General features: G+C 45.9%; 1 protein-coding gene across 1 annotated transcript in view; it reads right to left on the bottom strand.

The window, feature by feature from the left end:
* Nucleotides 1–6749, bottom strand: part of ADAM12 (ADAM metallopeptidase domain 12) — a 193602-nt gene extending 186853 nt beyond the window's left edge. Inside the window, exon 1 of the mRNA XM_086617005.1 lies at nucleotides 6632–6749. Coding sequence (XP_086473131.1) covers nucleotides 6632–6749 — 118 coding nt within the window. The remainder of the gene's footprint in view (nucleotides 1–6631) is intronic.
* Between the last annotated feature and the right edge of the window lie 13150 nt (nucleotides 6750–19899).

The following is a 19899-nucleotide window of genomic DNA, read 5'->3' as shown; positions in this document are numbered from 1 at the left end:
CAAGGAATCTTGTATTAAGGGATGTTCCTTCCCATATACAATCATGAGTGGAAAAAAACCTATTGAGTGGGAGTTTGAGTTGTGCTCTTCACCTGCACACAAATCCTTCTGTCAGATATTCTCTGGGAAGTCACACTGAAAATACAAATTTCAGTATTAATTTAGGTAAATATGCACGGGAAACAATTTGTAGTTCTTTCCCAAGCCTAGTAAAGGAGATACTGGGCTGAGGAGTCAATATCCTTCGTGAGTTTTTGTTCGGATGGGGGATACCTGCTACTCGCGTTACACAACAGCGGAACAGGAAAAATTAACAGCACCTGTACCAACATAAGCTGTGACTGAAGTCTGTCTTCCTATTTTTTGAAACATGAATGAACAGAAAACTTAGAGTTACTTAACGTTCTTGAAGCCACCTATCCAGCTCAGTTTTATGTGTCTGACCTTACGACAAATGTCACCATAAGCACCAGATCAGTCCATAACTCCTGACTTGCAGAGGCTTCTTCAGCACATGAGCTACAGGGGTAATAAACATTTATTTTTATTGTTTCCTCAGGGCAGGGAGAACACCCAGGATATCTTCCCAGGTCACTAACACAGTTTTGCTTATCTAACCTACACATCCTCTGATCCTATAAAGCAGACTTTAAATGAACAGCACAGAACATCAGCAGCAGGATGTAAAAAGGAGCGAGATCCTTGGAGGTGAGACAGTTTATCTCAACTGAGGATCAGAACCGCAAGCAAGGAACACACACGACACAAAATAAGTAGACAAGCTCCTTTCTAAACTTCTTTCTAAGTGTGATGATGGAGCTGCTGGAGCAGGTTCAGAGGAGGGCCACAAAGATGATCCGAGAGGACCTCTCCTATGGAGACAGGCTGAGAGAGTTGGGGCTGTTCAGCCTGGAGAAGAGAAGGCTCTGGGGACACCTTCTAGCAGCCTTCCAGTACCTAAAGGGGCTACAAGAAAGCTGGAGAGGGAATTTTTACAAGGGCATGGAATTATAGGACAAGGGGCAATGGCTTTAAACTGAAAGAGGACAGATTTCAATGAGACCTAAGGAAGAAATTCTCCCCTCTGAGGGTGGTGAGGCACTGGACCAGGCTGCCCAGAGAAGTTGTGGCTGCCCCATCCCTGGAATTGTTCAAGGCCAGGTTGGATGGGGCTTTGGGCAACCTGGTGTAGTGGAGGGTGTCCCTGCCCATGGCAGGGGGGTTGGAACTGGATGGTCTGTGAGGTCCCTTCCAACCCAAACCATTCTATGATTTCTTCTGCAATGGCCCTGCACTTTCCCCTCAACCACAAGCATTTACCCAAAGTGTCTCTTCAGCGAGGTGCGTCTTCCTCACTAAAGAGGCAACAGATGAACACATAAATACTATCTCACTTGGAATTCTTACCTTATCCTTTAAAATCTGTGTCACAAGGCAAGAGCAGGTTTTTTTAACCTGGATACAGTTTTATGACCTCCAATTCAAAAAGGAACGTGGCTCAGAAGTGAGATGCTGTATCCTGCCCTGTAAGCTGCAGGGGCCACATTCTCTTCTCAGCTATAGCTGGGTCACCGCAGCTCTCTCAGTGGCAGAAATGGAATGCAATATGGACTTAAATAATCTGGACTGAAAAGTTCTCCTCAGAAGGTTTTCCACCTAAGGCATCTGATGTAGACTATTAGACTATATTTGCAGGGACTGACATGGTTCCTCTTAACAAATAGCTCAGAATAAACTAGTTAAAGACCCTTTTGTGCCAAATTCCGCATTCAGCTTTTTATGCCTTGCAGTGTATCATCCAGCATGGTTCACAGGCCATGAAACATTTCACTTCTTGCCTTATTAGATCATATGTTTCAGACAAGAAAGAACGTGTTCATCTAATCAATGGTTTCATCATGTTGACCTCGTGAATAGGCAACTCCCTGCCCCCAATCTGCCAAATATTTCTCATCCTAGCTCCAAGTCATAGAAAGCAAAGTCATTTATATGGGGTATAAAAACTTAATGATATAACATGAAGTGATTTAACAGAGGAGTTGACATTTCTGATTAGATGATGCCGTTGATCAAGTTACTTTCTGAAATACCAACACCACACTAGATATCAATGTAGTCTCAAACTCTTACATGATGATAGAAAGAGAAGGGTCAATGCCCTGGAGCAGAGGTCTCCTAAGACACAATACCTTAGCTAGTGTGATCCTTTTCTCAAACAGACAAAAAAATTAATGGAATTGAAGCACTTTGCTGTGTTAGTCAGAAACAAAAGTAATTGTCCTTTTGGACTGCACCATCCTTTCGAGAATCAACTGCAACCCTCTAACAGACTTACTCATGTCATGGATTTTTAATTTAGTTTGTCATAGATTTGCCCTGGAGACTCAGCAAGGCCTAAGAGAAACCTCTTTAGGTGTGATTTAGGCCTTTAGTACTATACAATTTTGGAGATGATGTGCTTTTGTCCTGGAAGTAATCTGAAAAGCTACTTGAAATGCACGTACGTGCACACAACACAGAGCAAAATCCGAGATGATGTAGAGTAAAACATTATAACTCACAGAGGGTGAAAAAAACCATCAGAAAATGGGATTAAATAAAAAAATCCCTCCAATACGAATAGTGTGAAGGGTCTGGCATCCCAAGCAGGACTGGATGCTGCGCGAGATACCGAGCTGGGGAGAGCCTGCTAGCGTGGCAGAGCCTGGTCACGTAACAGCATCCCAGACCCAACTGTAGACACCCTAGAAACGTCACCTCGTGCTTTACAAGACCAAACCCACCCCACCAACCCTCAAAGCCGCAGTCTCCCAAAGCCAGGTTCTCAGGCGGGGGGCTCGGCAGCACCCCCAGCAGAAGCTGGGTTGTGAAAACACCCAGGACACGCACGCACGGGCTGCTCCCACACCCCGGGCTGGCCGAATCCCACTGCCTGCCTGGCAAAGGCAGCTCCGTGCTCGCCATTCCCATGCAACGCCGCAACCCTGGAGAGCAAATGCAACAGCCCGAAAGGATGCACATGAATACTAATAAAACAAAGCCCAGCTGGACTCCTTGGACAGTTCGCACTGGCAACGTGAGATACGCTGGAAACATAGGGACCGCTAGCGATAAATCTGTTGGGATCAGGATACACGAGGTCTGAACAAGGCTGGTGGACAACCAAATAAACCTTTACATGAAATTAGCCTTTTTAAAACAGAATTTCGTGACTGCTAGCATCGGCAGCAGCTGACAGCCTGGGTGGAAGGAACAGATAAACGCAGCCCTGATCCGCTGCCATCACTCACGTGTCCTTAGACAAGTGCCACCGGGGCAGCCCCTGCGCCGCGCGCGGGATGAAAAGTCGCCCAAAACGTAACACTGTCAATCATTAACTCAAGGACGCTCTTTGTGGCTGGATGGCAACCCTTTCCAAAAATCTCAAGGAAAGCATGAGGTGAGACGGCCGACAAAACACCAGCCAACAACCCGGCAGCTCCCCAGGAGCAGGAGAGTTAATGACATGAACACGATTTGAAAAGCGGGCACAATATCCTCAGCTGGTGTATTTTGGCATGGATGTACGGAGCCCCATGGACAGTGATGGCTCATGCCAGGCTATCTGCAGGGGACCTGATAGGGATAATCGTCAGACAAGCAGGTGATTATACACAGACCGTGAATATCCACCACGAACGCTGGAAGACAGTATTTGTGAGCGAGCACTAACACAACGAGGGTGTGGGAGAGATCAGGTTTAAAGCCAGAGACAAGGAAAGATGACTTCTTTTTCTGTAATTTATTTCCATCACTGCCAACGCAGCTGTGATCAGTAACAAAATTAAAATCTGGCGGAATTTTAATTGAAAGTAAAGAATTTTGGAGCACAATTTCAGGATTTTCAGTTTTTCACTGTTCTTCCAGGTAATGCCTAACATCTAAAAGAGATTTAAGAGTTTACACACACACACTAATTTGGAATTTCCCTTTACACACTGTCACTCTGTCTGCCCTGCAGATACAGGAAGGCCTTGACTTTGCAAAAAGCTTATATAAATGTAGATTTTAAGGCATTTGATTGAGTCTGTAAGCTCAGACCTTATCCTACTATATATTATCCTCCACAAGGACAGCAAAGCTACTTTTGCTTCGTTGAGGCCGGTACTTCAGTTAGTTTTCCTTTTTGTCCATGAGGTCCTTTAGCCATCAGCCAAGAGCTAGCAAAGCTGAGAACTGAAAAAGACTGTAAAACCATAAAAATAGGAAAGTGAACGGCAAGGTTACTTTTAAGTCATCTAGCTCACAACCTGATCATTTCTGTTTAATATTAGAGCTGTTACTAGGGCAGTCCCACCATATGCATGTCTCTTACCACATTTCAAAACTGGTTTTCAAGGCATATGGTAACTTAAACTTCTGTCTTAATCGCTAAGCATGTGTTTATGTAAAAATTCGGATGTCCTGGCACCACCTCAAATGGCTAACACCAGGCCCAGAGCAGAGCAGCAGGAAAGCCAGCCGAGGTAGAAGTTGCAAAGCTTCAGAACACCCGGGTGAGACGCGTGCCAGCACAGCTAAAAGGACTTTTCGTCACCGGGCAGCTTCGCCGGGTCTAGAAGCACGCGGCCGTAACTTTCAGCACCTCTGCGACCAAGAAAGCAGCACATGCTCTGGCAAAGCTAAAGCTGCTCTCTACTTGCATAGGAAAAAAAAAGAAAAAAAAGGTATTAAAGGAGAGGATGCTCACTGAGCACTCAGGCTGCAGATGCAAAAGCCCAAATTACAGACAAGTCATGGAAAGGAGAGGAGTAGGAGAGAGCTGGCGAGGCAAACGCAAAGCCCAGCTGAGGTGCAAGGGTCAGCAAGCACAGCTTGATGCTCAAGCTTGGACATCTAAAGATGGGCACTATAAAGATGAGCAGCAGATGCAAACTTTACAGAGAGCTTAATTCATCGGTGCAAATGTAACCTTAGAGCTTCAGCTTTGCTCTTAGGGAATCCCAAAACGCAGGCAACAGGATTTCCACCCCCACTTACCGTTCCCCTCTCTCATCTGTACGCCAGATCTACGTCACCTACGGTTTGCCCTCACTTTATTGTAGGGACAACGACTTTGGGGTATGTTCAGATCTTCATTTTTCATCTACGAGTGCTTGAAGCACCTCACCTCAAACTTCACCCTCCATCCCAGCACACCTCCAACACACGGAGGGGCCTGCCCAGCCACGCCGGCTCCCATGCTCAGAGCAGGAGCATCTGCTGCCTCGACCCACACAAATCCACCCTCAATCCATGCAAACAGCCACAGGGGAACCGGGGACCTGTTTCTCCTCCTCTGCTTGGGAATTTCTGCAGTCTTTATCCCATATATGCTGACCTGGTGTAAATACAAATGTTGACAAAGAGAAATTAAGACCCCTCCCAAAAGCAAAGCACAGCTTCAAGCCCTGTTGTTCCACTAACAGAAATCCCAGGTGCTCGATGAAATCCAACAACTTGCTCTGTCTGCCCGAGGACTTCGATGTGCTGGCTGACATGGGATAAAAGTATATCTGTGTCTTTCTCTCAGCAAGTCCTGAGCCAAAGTCCCAGTGCAAGTCGCTGCGCATAGATTTGGAGACAAGCAAACATTTACAAAGTTTAAAGTTCCAATGAAAAAAAGACCCGAGACAAGAGTTTGTAGTAACGCATAGGGACACGCTGTAGTAACGCACAGGGACACGTGTACTCTTCAGTGCTGTTACATATATTTGCACAAGCGAATCTCCCTTCCTCTCTCACCCAAAATATGCATTGTCAGCTGCTGCTTAATGAACAGGACGGGGCCTGGGCCCTCCAGTGATTCCCGAATAAGCCCCAGACTCGCTGCACAAACAGCCAAGACCCTTTTTCCAGGCTTTTTCCCCCTCTGAAACGCAGCTATCACAGAGCCAGCACTGCAAAACACCTTTGAAACTGAAGCCGCCGCTCCCTGACTTTGTCCTTACTTTGAATGAACGCGGCGGCGAGTAAACTTTTACCCAGCAAGGACACTTTTACCATCAGTGTTTGACTTTTCCAGGCAATTCTTCCCGGCTGGAAGCAGAGTCCCGACTCTGGCGATTACTCTCAAACCCTCAGTTCAGCCCCAGCCCGCCGGTGGCTGCTGGCCGCGGACCCCGGGGGGATAACGGCTCCCGGGGCCGTGCCCGCCGCAGGGGCACCCCGCAGGGCACCCCCCACCCCGGGGGTCCCCGGGACCAACCCCCACCCACCCACCCGCCGGCGGGGCCGGGGGCTGCAAAGCGGAGTTTTTCCGGGAAGGGCTTGGAAGTCCTCACGCCGCGCAGAGGAGCGGGAGTTACGCGGTTCCGGGCTCCGCGTGTCCCCGGCCGGGACGCCCCCTCCCCTCCCCCGCACCGCGGAGCCGCCGCCGCCCCGCAGCGCGGAGCGGAGCGCTGGGGATACGGGGGGCGATGGGGGGGGGGGGGAGAAGCGCGGCGGGGGGCGCAAAATCAGCGGGGGGAGCGTCCGGGGGAAGCGGCCTCCGCGCCGGGTGCGCTCACTTGGTTAAAGTCCCTTTTTTTTTTTTTTCCCTGTTGCTCGTCCCCTTAAAACGGAGCGTAGAGTGAGGAAATATTTCAGAAAAATGTATATCTCGTTCACTTACCTTGAGCTCTGGGTGATGCTAAAAAGAGCCAGCTGAGGCTCAGCAGCAGCATGGAAATCTGGGCTGGGGGGTGCGGAGGAGGGAAGCGCGGCTGCTCTGCATGGAGACGCTTTGACATCTTAGCCCAGACTGAGGGAGACAAACTTTCATCAGCTGGGGCTGGAGAGCAGCACCATAATATACAGTTACAGAGAGGAGCGAGCTGGGACTCAGGATGTGAGAGATTTCCTGCATGCAGTTAACTCCAAAACCCCTCCTGCTCCTGCATGAGCTGCTGATGAGTTGGGCTCTGCTTTCTTTGAAAAAAAAAAAAAAAAAAAAAAAAAAGAGTTGTTTGGGTGTTTTGTTTTTTTTTTTTTTTAAGAGGTTTGGATTGGTTTGGGGTTGGGTTTGTTTTTGGTTGGTGTTTTCTTTTCTTCTTTCTTTTTTTTTTTTTTCTTTTTGGCAAGGAAAATTCTGTTGACCGTTGCAATAAACGAGCCGCCCGTCCGTGCTGGCTTGCGCTCCCCACCGCGGAACACAGGAGCTCCGCGACCGCCCCTCCGCGGGGTCCTACCGCGCTCCGCCGCGCAGGCAGCGCCGAGCACCGCGCGGAGCCCGGGGGGGGGGGGGGGGGGGGGGGGGGGGGGGGGGGGGGGGGGGGGTCCGGGGTCCCCCCCGGTCCCCGCAGCGCCTCACTCCCCACCGCTGCCAAGGTTTCCCAGTTTGCGCCGCACACGCAGCCCTGGCTGCTTCCTCTGGAAAGTCATCTGCATACGTTAGAGCTCGCGGATTATTTATTGGTTTCCTAATTATTTCGGAGTTGTTTCTGGTGCCTCCAACTTATTTTATATTGTGTTTTTTTTAAAAAAAAAAAATACAAACAAAACCAACAACACACCCACGGAGCTGCCAGATGCATTTTTTAAAATATTCTTCATACAAATTATTATTACTGACTGTCTGGGAGAATTATCTATTCCTTAACGTGCCACCACAACACGTGTGATGCCCGTATTGTGCAGAATGTGGCAGCGCAGTGGAAATAAAGATCCTAATCTTGTAAATCCTCGCAGAATTTTATCGTGCAATTTTATTTTTAATTTATGAAGATTCTTTCCAAATCCCAGTTTGGATATTGATGCTTCATTCTGGAGATTGGCCTCGTGTTTCTGGTGCGTGAAACAGTTGGCAAAACTGGCCTGATACGTGTCTGTGCGTCAGAATCCACAACAGCCATGTAATGCTGCTAAAAAACCCTGATTTTGGAACACGAATTTGGGTCTGTTCTGGAGCAGAGGCTGGTAGCTATTCCCAGTGATCCAGACTATGCCTTTCCCCAGCTCAGGGGATAAAGGAGCCTCTGATAAAGGATAAATAGGTGCAAAATGCTGCCATTCCCAAGCCGGAGCCTTGCACCATGCCCGCTTCCTGCGGTTGAGAGCATCTCGGAATCACCCCGGGGGCAGTCACAGCCCCAGGGTGCCAGTGGTAATGTCAGCTCATCTCAGCACAAATAAACCTGGAAAAGGGCTGGGATCGTAAAGCATATGCAGAAAGGCCTCTTATCGGCTGCTTTTGTTCACTGTTAAAGAGGACATCTTCTCCTCTTTTGTCTCCACCTAAGACTAGAGCCGTGGACTCACCTCCAGTTGGTCTGAATTTTGAGCTCTGCCTACAGTTACCCCTCCAGTCTCACCTCAGCAGCACATATTTCAGGTTGCCCAGAGAGGTGGTGGATGCTCCATCCCTGGAGACTTTCAAGGCCAGGTTGGACGAGGCCCTGAGCAACCTGATCTAGTTGGAGATATCCCTGTTCCTTGCAGGGGGGTTGGACTAGATGACCTTTGAAGGTCCCTTCCAGCCCTAACCATTCTATGATTCTATGATTCTATGATATTTTCTTCACCACACCCCTTCCCAGGATGCCCCGATCCTTGGGAGCAGTCAGGGATCATCCTATGTACAGCTTTAAATACCCAAATGCTAAATTTCCCCTACTAACCCATTATCAATTACATTTTAACAGCTATTTAACATTTCATCCCTTAACATATAAACTAATGAACTCTATCGACTATCTCATTAAGGACATACATGCCCCACAAAAATGTTAAAATTAAAACAGGTGATTCGTCTGTGGAAGGCCACCATAAAAGCCATGTAGACATTTTTATTATTTGAAGGTATTTTTGCCGTTGGAAAAAATCAATCAAGGGAACTAAAGAGTTGTAAACACAGTTTTGGTAATCCCACATGGCTTTTTGCTTAAATGGTAGTATTTTTGTTTTGAGAAACAGTATTTGCCAACAGAGAATGTGGAGACAATTCTATCTTGGTCATTCACTGGCAGGAATGAAATAGATATTATCAGAGTTCCTCCTCCTCCCCCAGAACTTAACCAGAAAGGAACACTGGCAGTTTATCGCACTGGTTTTATGGACTTGAAGTTGATAAATTGATAGTTTATCACAAAAGAGCCCCAAATATTTTATTAACAACATCCATGTAGGAATGCTACCGAATTACAGTTGGCTCTGGCTCTGGAGAACAACAGTAGAATTTCACAGCAGTTTCAGCACTCTTTTGGGGAAAAAAAATTAAAAAAACAACGAAAAGGGAAGTTAATCTGAAGTGCCCCTGCTTCACTGTGACGTGCATAAGAGACCGAACCTCGACTTTTAATTTCTCATGTCAAACCACCTCCCACAATCAGTTTTACGAGGCTTGGTTTCCCACTTCAGAAGAATGAGACCGAGTTTCCCTGCAGGAAATGAAAATTGCATCCAGGTTGTGTGGCTGCTTCAAAGGGGGCCACGATCCCCACTCTCCAGGTCATTCCCACAGGTGATGGTTCTCCATCCATCCATCCATCCATCCATCCATCCATCCATCCATCCTTCTCAGCTTTGTTCTTTAGCACTGCCAGGGGAAGAGGAATGGGGGGCGGGGGTGTTGTGTAGAGGTGTCTCATGGCTTTTGGGGTTTTCTTTACCTTTGTGCCTTTTGTTGTTGCTGCTTTACGCATTTTCCACCCCCCTCTCCTCCCTTTTTGTCCTCTTTATCTTCTTTACTCCATGTATTTAGTTTTTCTTTCCCAAGCGTGCACTCCACTCTGTGCTACTGTAGGGCTGTCCTGCAACAGCAATGCCATATGAGCAGCTAAATAATCTTTTTGCTCTTCGTTTTTATCTCCTTGGGAAAAGGAAACCCAAGGCATTGCTATTTCCTCTCTGTGACTATAGACAGAGGGTGGCATACACTGGTAGCTTGGTTTGCACTCAGCTTTAAGCCTCAGCCTCTGCTCCGCAGGAAAAGGCAGGCACAAGCTACAACCTGAAGAACACGGATCCTGCTGCTGTAGCATCTCTGTACTCCGAGATGTGTGGATGAAACATCTCACGCCACGGCTGTGGGTCACCTTTGGCTAGAGGAAAGGCCGAGGAACGAAGTGACAAGGATCTCTGAGATCCTATCAGGACCCTTCTCCAAGCGTGTCTTTCAATTGCGTCGCCCACGCGTCCCCTCGAAGTGCTTTGGAAACGTGTAACACACCTCTTTCAGCAGGATGCTGTCAGAACTGGCAGTGCAGGAACGTGTCCTGCATTCATCCTCACCTCGTCATTCCCGAAGCAGGGCTGCAGCTACGTGTCCTCGTCACTCCAGCTCTTACACCTGCCTCTGGCTCGTGTCACTGTGTCACTTCAAGGGGTGAAGCAGCTTAACTTCCAGTTTGCAGTTACATATGAAAATTTGATGTGACGAGCGCTCGTGATTTTTAGCAGTTAATATGTGACTGTATGACAACACAGGCAGTTGGCTTGGACTCTGCTTGTCAAATTACTAATTCATGCAGGAGCTTTAGCTCATGTGGCACTGAAAAGGTCAGTTCAGAAGAGAGTAATATGGAAGAGACCAGTGTGGAATAACTTACCGTAACATACGGGTTAGTACAGATGCCAGAAAGAAGGAGGATGCACTGAGGGAAACATCAATTCCATTATTATTTCCTTTGGTTAAAGAAGTTTTTGAGAAGGAATTAGTGACTGGTGGAAACAACATGAATGAAAAAAAAATAATGGATCGGAGAGAACATATATTAAGTCTAAAACCTCCAGACTGTCCATACTGTATGCTTTCGTGCCATTAGATGGAAGGCAGTGTAACAAACTATACGGCACTTGTGAGATTGATTACGGTATGCTATAGGGTATGGAGTATTGAAAGAAAAAAAAAAAGGAGAAAAAAAAGAAAAAAGAAAAAAAAAAGAAGAAAGCTATGTCTGCTACCTTTCTCTGTTAGAGCAGGACTTGCATCCCTGCGTTACAGCCTGAGTTAAATGACAAGAGGATAAACCACCTTAGATAGCTGAACAGTTTCAAGAGAAGAGGTTCTGGTGGGGAGAAGCACCTCTGGAACACTGCAGATCAGCCGTCATCACCTTTTGGATGTCCAGGAAACCTCACTGTAATCACAGCATTGAGTATTATCCAGAAATCCAAGTCCTTTTATTCCTGAAAGTGCCAAAATGCATGAAGACTTGTCTGGGCTTAGCTACAGGGATCTGCAGTTTTGGGGCCTTCAGGCTAAAGTTTTTGCTTCTTAGAGTAAACAAAACAAAAAAATGCTTTTCCCTTTGAAATCCACGTGTCTCCTAGCCAGCTGCTGAGACTTTGTGTCTCCAGTCCTCCCTCACTTCATTAACTCTCTGTGAAATCAAGATCCAGCGGAATTGTGAGTGTAGTGGCAGATTACAGTCCCCTATAATTAAGAGACACAGATATACCATAAGACAGCGTGACCTTTAGTCGTGGAGCTCTGCTATAGACCTCTGTCACAACATCCAGGCATCAAATAGCATCCTCCCGAGAATAGCACACATCGGCTCTGCATGCCGAAATGAAAGGCTGGCTGTAAATATTGTGTGCTGCACGTTCTTGAGAGAAGCTGCTTTCTGTAGATTTCCTAGTCTACGAGGGCACGTTTCCATCCTCTGTCTCTTCAGCATACTCTCCCGGGCAGCGCAGCGAGCCCCAACCCAGGCGTTCAACCATGAGATGCAACACGCCGTCAGCGATCTCACCTTTCATAGAATCACAGAATCACAGAACGGTTTGGGTTGGAAGGGACCTCAAAGATCATCCAGTTCCAACCCCCCTGCCAAGGGCAGGGACACCCTCCACTACACCAGGTTGCCCAAAGCCTCATCCAACCTGGCCTTGAACACTGCCAGGGACGGGGCATCTACAACTTCTCTGGGCAACCTGGTCCAGTGCCTCACCACCCTCAGAGTGAAGAACTTCTACCTTGTATCTAATCTAAATCTCCCCTCTTTCAGTTTAAAGCCGTTACTCCTTGTCTTATCACTCCATGCCCTTGTAAAAATCCCTCTCCAGCTTTCCTGTAGGCCCCCTTTTAAGTACTGGAAGGCTGCAATCGCTTTCTGGATCGCTAAGTATACTCCTACCTTCCGCTCTGCTCCCCTTGCAGCACCCTGTTTGGGTGATGACCTTTCGCTCTTCCTGCCCTAAAGGCACCATAATGTCAGATTCATCAGCTTTGGGTTTGCCAGTGCAGCTGGGAGCAGTGAGGGGAGGGCAAACCACCGCCTTGCTGCCGTGGTCTGCCTGTTTGTCCCAGTCATGGACTCGTAGGGCCCAGCTCGTGTCCCATGAGTTTCAACAGAGCTCAGTTTAATCCCAGGGATAGACTTCTCCTGACTTGGAGAACCAAGGATTTACTTGGTTTCACCCTTGTTGCGCGCACGCGGGGGACGCGCTCATCAAGTTGGGGGTTGTTTGAGTGAAGACTGTTTCTTTCTGAGACACACCATAGTATCATTTAGATTGGAAAGACGTTGAAGATCATTTAAGTCCAACCATTAACAGAGCACTGCCAAGTCCACCACTAAACACCAAGTGTTCAGACTTAGGTGTCCCTAAGCACCACACCTACATGTCTTTTAAATACCCCCAGGGATGGTGACTCAACCACTCCTCTGGGCAGCCTGTTCCGATGCGATGCTTGACGACTCTTTCAGTGAAAAAATTTTTTCCTAATATCCAATCTAAATCTCCGCTGGTGCAACCTGAGGCTGTTTCCTCTTGTCCTATGGCTTGTTACTTGAGTAAAGAGACTGACCTCCAGCTCACTACGACCTCCTTTCAGGTAGTTGTAGAGAGCGAGAAGGTGTCCCCTCAGCCTCCTTCTCTCCAGGCTGAACAACCCCAGTTCCCTCAGCCACTCCCCATAAGACTTGTGCTCCAGACCCTTCACCAGCTCCGTTGCCCTTCTCTGGACACGCTGCAGCACCTCAATGTCTTTGTCGTAGTGAGGGGCCCAAAACTGAACACAGTCTTCGAGGTGTGGCCTCACCAGTGCCGAGTACAGGGGGACAATCACTGCCCTGGTCCTGCTGGTCACACTATTTCTGATATAAGACTTGAAGTAACATAGTCCTTTGCACTCTTAGAAAACCATGAACTGCTACAGCCCATCGACAGGATATAATACTGAATTAATGTTATTATGGATTGCAGAAACCCAAAACTGAGATGTTTCTAGATACCTTTTTTTTTGATAAAGAAGAAACTGAACCAACCCCTTCCTTGTTTGAATGATAAAGCATTATAACATGATATTCAAATATAAGTAAAATGGCCATCCTGAAGTTACTTATACATTTAATAAATGAGATCCAGTATTTTTAATCTGTCTCAGGCACAAAACATAATCTGAAGGAGGATGATCATTATCATTTCTCCTTGGAAGAGGGATAGCAGGCCTGATGGTGCTAGATGCTCATCGTGCTCCTCTCGTCCGGCCTGCTCTGCCCAGTCCATCCTGCCCCTCCACTGCAACATCATTTCGGAAATGAGGTCCTTTCCTCCAACGAAGCAGGGGAGTGAGCTCTGCTTTAATGCTGATTGAGCTCTATATACTGTTTTATAGGGAAACAACTCACACACTGTTGCAGGCTGCTGTAACAGGGCCAAGGGTGAAAAAGCCAAGAGGAGCTCAAGCAAGAGCAAACAAAGAAACCCACCGCTCCAAGGATACAGGACCTTAACAACAACAACAGCAACCCCTTAAATTCTTCAGCAGTTAAAACACAAAACCCCAAACCTCACACGGTCCCTAGTTACATTCTTTTCCTGTAGCATAAACCCTCGGTCATGCAAACACAGAGCTCACCACGAGCTCAGCCACCCCCAGCAGCTGAGCCTCCCATGCCCCTGCTCTGCAGCTCAGCCCCCCTTGGGACACCCTCCCCACCTTGGGGCACTCTCCCGGCCAGTGGGCACCCACCACAGTCCCCCGGCACCCTGACCCAACAGCCTCTACATCCCGGAAGATAGAGGGGCTCAGCTCCCAGCTTGACCTCGCACTGAATTAGCCATTGACATTTTCCTCTTCCAGCCTTTCTCCAGGAAGAAGCCACGCTAGTTCATCTTCTGTTGTAATAACACATGACCAAATACATATCTTCATAAATAATAATAAAAAAATAAATAAATCATAGAATCACAGAATGGTTTGGGTTGGAAAGGACCTTGAAGATCATCTAGTTCCAACTAGATCAGGTTGCTCAAAGCCTCATCCAACCTGGCTTTGAATACCTCCAGGGATGGAGCATCCACAACTCCTCTGGGCAACCTGGTCCAGTGCCTCACCACTGTCACTGTAAAAAATTTCTTCCTTAGATCTAATGTAAATCTCCCCTCTTACAGTTTAAAGCCATTATGCCTTGTCCTATCACTACACACCCTTGCACAAGTAATAAATAATTGTAAATAACAAATAAATTGTAAATAACAAATAAATATTTTTTATTTGCCCCTATTTACTGTAGCAAGAATGAAATTCTGCCACGTAGGAAGAAGCACCAAGGTTTTTCTGCCCAACATCCCGCTACAGAAACATCCTGAAAAAGTCCAAACCAGAGCAATTTGGGCCTGTCTTCTGGACATCCTATACCCTTCCCCTGAGGACCTGAATAGCTCCTTATTTTTCAGACCGACCACCTGAATAGATTCTTATTTTTCCATGGTGGAAGAAACATAATTTTAAGCTTTCCTGCTAATTTCAGTACTCGTTTTGAGAAGTGACGATTTTCCAGCAGGGATCCTTGTCTCAGACAGAACAGTTCTGAGAGCATGGCAGGAAGGTTTCCTGCACTAAAAAACCCTTTAAATACAACAAATAACCCATTAAATATGTTTTTCTGACTTCAGACCAGACGTTGAGAACAAGCACTTTGATCTGTTGCTACAAATTCACTGTCTCCCTGAAAACAAAAGAAAGAAAAAAAACCCACAAATTTTTATATGTCTCACAAGAGGACAGTGTTCAACTCAGACTAAAAATTATGAAGTCATATATTTTTAAAATTCTTGTCTAGCCACAAAACAATGCAACATCCATCATCATAAATGCTAGGACAGTAAATTAGAAGGACAGCATATTTTGGGATGTTTTTAAAGAAAAATAAATATTCCTAATGGGAAATTTTAGAGAAATCATTAACAAGTACTGTGGTATACATCACGGGAGAATGAAATTAATTAGGCCTTAGTCTCGTGTTATTTATGAAAGGAAGAGTGAAAAAGAGCTTGATTTATTATAGACATTTTCTGATTGTTAGATTCTGTTGCAAAACTTTCATTCGCTTTGGGTCACGAACACAGCAGGTGAAACCTCTCAAAACTAAACCAAACAGGAGTAAAATGTTGGTTTTGTAACATCAGCTAATAGCATTAGATAGAACAGTCAGCCCATAATTATATATCTTTCATGCAGTTTAACTTATGCCATTACATAATTAAATTCAGACCAATGAGCCCTCAAAGTTGTATTTTTATATAATAACAAACACAAAAATTATATATGTGCTCCCAGTAGCATTACAAATTAAGTATATATTTGGCGACACTTTACAGTAAGTGGGTACTCATTACTAATTCCTCTGGTATTCATTGGAACAACATTAGTCACGAAGAACTAATGTGGATATAATATTTGAGCACTGGTTTATTTCCCTATAAATCGGCAGCGTAGAACCCACTGGTAATTCCCTTCCCCTGGCATCGCTGGGATGCTGTTGAAGGCCACACCACTGTCATTGGGGGAGTGTCCAAAACATGCTACTTCATTGGTGTTGAGGGTAATGCATCCAGCAGCCCTGGCTGGGCAGTCTATGTGCTGTGCATCCAGCCTGTTATTTATCCATGGAGAAGGGCATTGTCCTTTCCTCATCATTTCTCCCCCAAATCACGCCACGTGTCCGTCTCCAGCCTATTTCACCGCCTCCTTCTGCAGTGACACAATTTCAGAGGACAACCCAGTTCCAAAAACAGACTTCTGCCCTGAATATGCTTTTTTTTTTCCAAACTCCCTGGTCACAGTTATGTATTACAATTCATCACCATGATTGCTGAGGGACCTTTCAGACACCATTATCAGGTAATCAGGAGATTAGTCCAAGTTCAGACTGGACACCGATCCCACGACCACTCTTGGGTCACAATCTTTTTCCCCGCATCACGCCAGAAGGGGATGCAAAGTGCTCACTTACTTTAGGGAGTAAAAAAGTTCTAAAAAAGCACAGAAACGTGAAATAAAAGCAGAAGTCTCCCCACACTCCAAGCACAGCTTCAAGAGCGGTAAGAACACGTGAGATGGTGTTGAGACAGCCTGAGAGGGAAGATGAAGCTAAAATGGTTTCAAAAGGGTCTTTGCCATTTTCTACGGGCAATTTCTCAAGCCAATTGCAGACCTGCAGTGACTCCAGATCCGTGGAGCATCCTGCATCTAACAGGCGTTTGCATAAGGATCTTCCTACGATTATATATTAACTAAAGCCTAGTCACTGTAAGATACTGCAGAAGATAGAAGTAGTTAAAACATGAAGTCTAAAAATACATCGCTGTGACCGGTTTCTAAAAAAAAAAAAAAAAAAAAAAAAAAAAAAAAAAATCTCCACAATTAGAGGCTCTTTTACATATTCCTATCCATGCAACACAAACCTCAAGCAGTTCATTGCACTTTTTCTATTTACTAATTTTATGTAATTGTGTGTACCATGAGCACATTTTGCAGTTTCTTCTCCTTTTTTCTTTTTTTTAAATCACTCTGCAGCTGGTAGGGAGATGATACACCTCATTATCTTATTCTGTGGGTCATCTAAAATGGATATTAAGTAATTCTGCCTCCTACAGCTTTGGTACAGAGCCAAGGAGAGCTAGAAAAAGTAAGATGCCTGACTTAAAAAAGAGGATGCTTTTTATTTTCAACATAGAAATGTGATTTCACATGGCATGCTTCTTTCAACAGGTTTGTCATAGCTAAAGAGACATTGCAAGAGGAAAAATCATAACCTCCCGAAACACCTCCCAGGTAGTTCAGCTGGGAAGCAGGTTCCACTTCCAAAGCACACGGCAATTCTACGCTGTTATCAATAGGCAGATGAGCACCACTCAATGAGCAACGTGAGCTCCTCTCTCTGAATAAGGATTTTGGGCAAAGATTTTTGTGATTGTGGTATCAGCAGATGCATATTTCAATCAAAGCTTAATAAATATTTTCATACATCCCTTGAACTTCTTTACCTATAGGATATTTGAATGATTTTCAGTATCTTCCTTTACCCTAATATCTTGTTTTATGCTCAGGCATCCTTCATTTTACTGCTTCCTAATCACCTGTTATTCAGAAGACTGCAAATTGGGAATGGTCTCAGCTAGGGTTGGAAATCCTCAAGCCCCCATTGCCTGGTGCTGACCTGTGGCCACCACAGCGGGGGAGCACGGTGAGGGCATCTCACAGGCATCCAACCGGCCCTAACCCAGCTCAGCAAGAAGCATACTGAGTAATAAATTACACAGGCTTAAGTCATAGTGCTTGATGAAATATGACCCTGTGGGACAACCTCGTGTACTCATCTACTCCGTCAGTGAATAAGTGGCCAGTCAATGCTCCTGGAAAGATAATTACCCTCCCATCAAAGCACACAGACATTTTTGTCCCTGAAGTCAAAGGGGCAAACTTCTCTACGGATGAGACAAGCCGGGGTATTTTTAGCCACAGAGCTGTTACTGCCGTGGATGTATTGAAGAATGGATTCCTCTGGAGAGAGCTGCCAGAAACTTTATCCCTGCTTTTCTGTGTTGTTTTCCTTGTAAATCAGCTCTCTCGCAGAAAACGTTACACTAACATGACCAATCTCAGATACTCAACAACAAAACTCCTAAAAAGACTTACCCAGACAGTCTCCTCATCTATCTGACCAGCTGAGTAAACTTGGACAAGTAACTAACGACTTGCATACACGTACACAGGAAAATATTTGGGTTTAAAACAAATCCCCCAAATGCTGTACCCCTCCATGCTTTACGTCGCAATGACTTTCAACCCTTAATGAGGTATTTCTGTCAGATGAAATTAATGATGCCAGCAAGCAACCAAACACCACGTCTTGCACACCTAAGACATTGTGTTCCCCATGTGGGCTCTGTTTTGAATAATGCAAAGTGTCAACCCTACTGAGAGGCTTTCTGTTTCGGAAGGAAATCTCCAAGTCAATGTGCTGGCAAGCCTACCCAGGCTCTGTGCCTTAATGCCCCAAAACCATCTCAACCTCTCACCCCAACCAACGTTCGTTATCAAATACTGTTCTGCGGGCACGTGCAAATCAGCAGTGTGAGAAGACATGACCCAACAAGGGAGATGGGGACAAATGGCAGTGCCTATTACCAGAGATGTTACTCCTTGTAGAGTTGTACCAGCAGGAAAATGTACCCCTCCTGAAGACACAGGGCATGGGCCAACGGCCAGAAGACCCGAACAGCATCCAACAAGAAGGAAAATGCCAGTATTTTACAAGTGTGGTTGTTCTCCAATTTGGGCTGTGGAGTTTTCTGTGTCGAGTACTATCCGATGGCAAATGTACTCTTTACTTTGAAACACTTGCAAGTCCAAAGTGAAATTACGCCAATTTTTTCCCAACTCTAAACTTCATTAAGTTGATGTCTGCTTGTATAGGACTAAGCCTGTGAGGCTCATGTTTTTCTGAAGTAACATTTTCCTGTACGGTCTATTTTCTATTACAATGACTGGATTGTAGAGCTGAAATGAATGTCAGAATTGTTTGCTGGATACATTAACAGATACCTTCTTTTCTGTGGCCCAGAAAGAGAAATTAGGTTTGCAACAGAGAACATTTCTGGTTTTCTGAAGCAAAGGTTTCATATCATATAAAACATTCCCAGACAGTGATTTGCATTATACATTTTGCTCACTAGGTACCCTCCCAATACAAGAGAATTTCCACCTTAAATTGCCACATTTGTCCGGCAGATTTTGAAAATTACATTTAAAGAAAATAAACACATTTAGAAATGACCCTTCTACAAACTCAAAAGATTTTGTGAATTGTGTACTGGCTGTAAGTCTGTGAGAAGGTGGAATTACGATCCAGCAGAGATGAGGATGCAGCAGGCTGGTGCAGTACCCTGTCTCTGAGGATGGCAGCAGAAACGAGAGGAAATGAGGTCAGTTGAGAAGTGTCCTGCCCTGGTCAGCATGCCAATGGGGGTGCCAAGGGGCAGAGACCAGGCTGAAGCATGTCACACCAAGCCTGTGTTGCTTCATCCCAGTTGCTCACAGGGCTCATAGAATCATAGAATGGTTTGAGTTGGAAGGGACCTTCAAGATCATCTAGTTCCAACTCCCCTGCCAGAGGCAGGGACACCTTTCTCTAGACCAGGTTGCTCAAAGCCTCATCCAGCCTGGCCTTGAGCACTTCCAGGGATGGGGCAGCCACAACTCCTCTGGGCAACCTGTTCCAGTGCCTCACCACCCTTGGAGAGAAGAATTTCTTCCTTCAATCTCATAGAAATCCGGAGCCTTCTCTTCTCCAGGCTGAACAACCCCAACTCTCTCAGCCTGTCTTCATTTCCTCACGAGGACCTGGGTGCCTTGATTTCTAAGGAGGATCAGCTCCTCTGATATTCCCAGCCAGCCAGTGAGAAGCACGTCAAATATCCTTATATATTTACGTGCATTTACATATGCACATAAGATTGTACGGGCCTGTAGGAGGGATATATATCAGTTAGATTAAGCCATCTCCCTTTAGCTCCTGGGCAACCTGCAGGACAAACGTCTGATTTCCATGTAAAATACTCTTTCACTCCCAACGAAGACGACTCTGGCTCTTTCACTCTGCCAGAGAAGAAGTGGGAAAAGTTTTGAGGCTCTCTCATCCTGGTGGCATTAGGTGTCAGTCCCAC

This window comes from Tauraco erythrolophus, chromosome 9, assembly GCF_009769465.1.
Source record: "Tauraco erythrolophus isolate bTauEry1 chromosome 9, bTauEry1.pri, whole genome shotgun sequence".
NCBI lineage: Eukaryota > Metazoa > Chordata > Aves > Musophagiformes > Musophagidae > Tauraco > Tauraco erythrolophus.
This window is presented reverse-complemented; position numbering and strand designations above follow the sequence as displayed.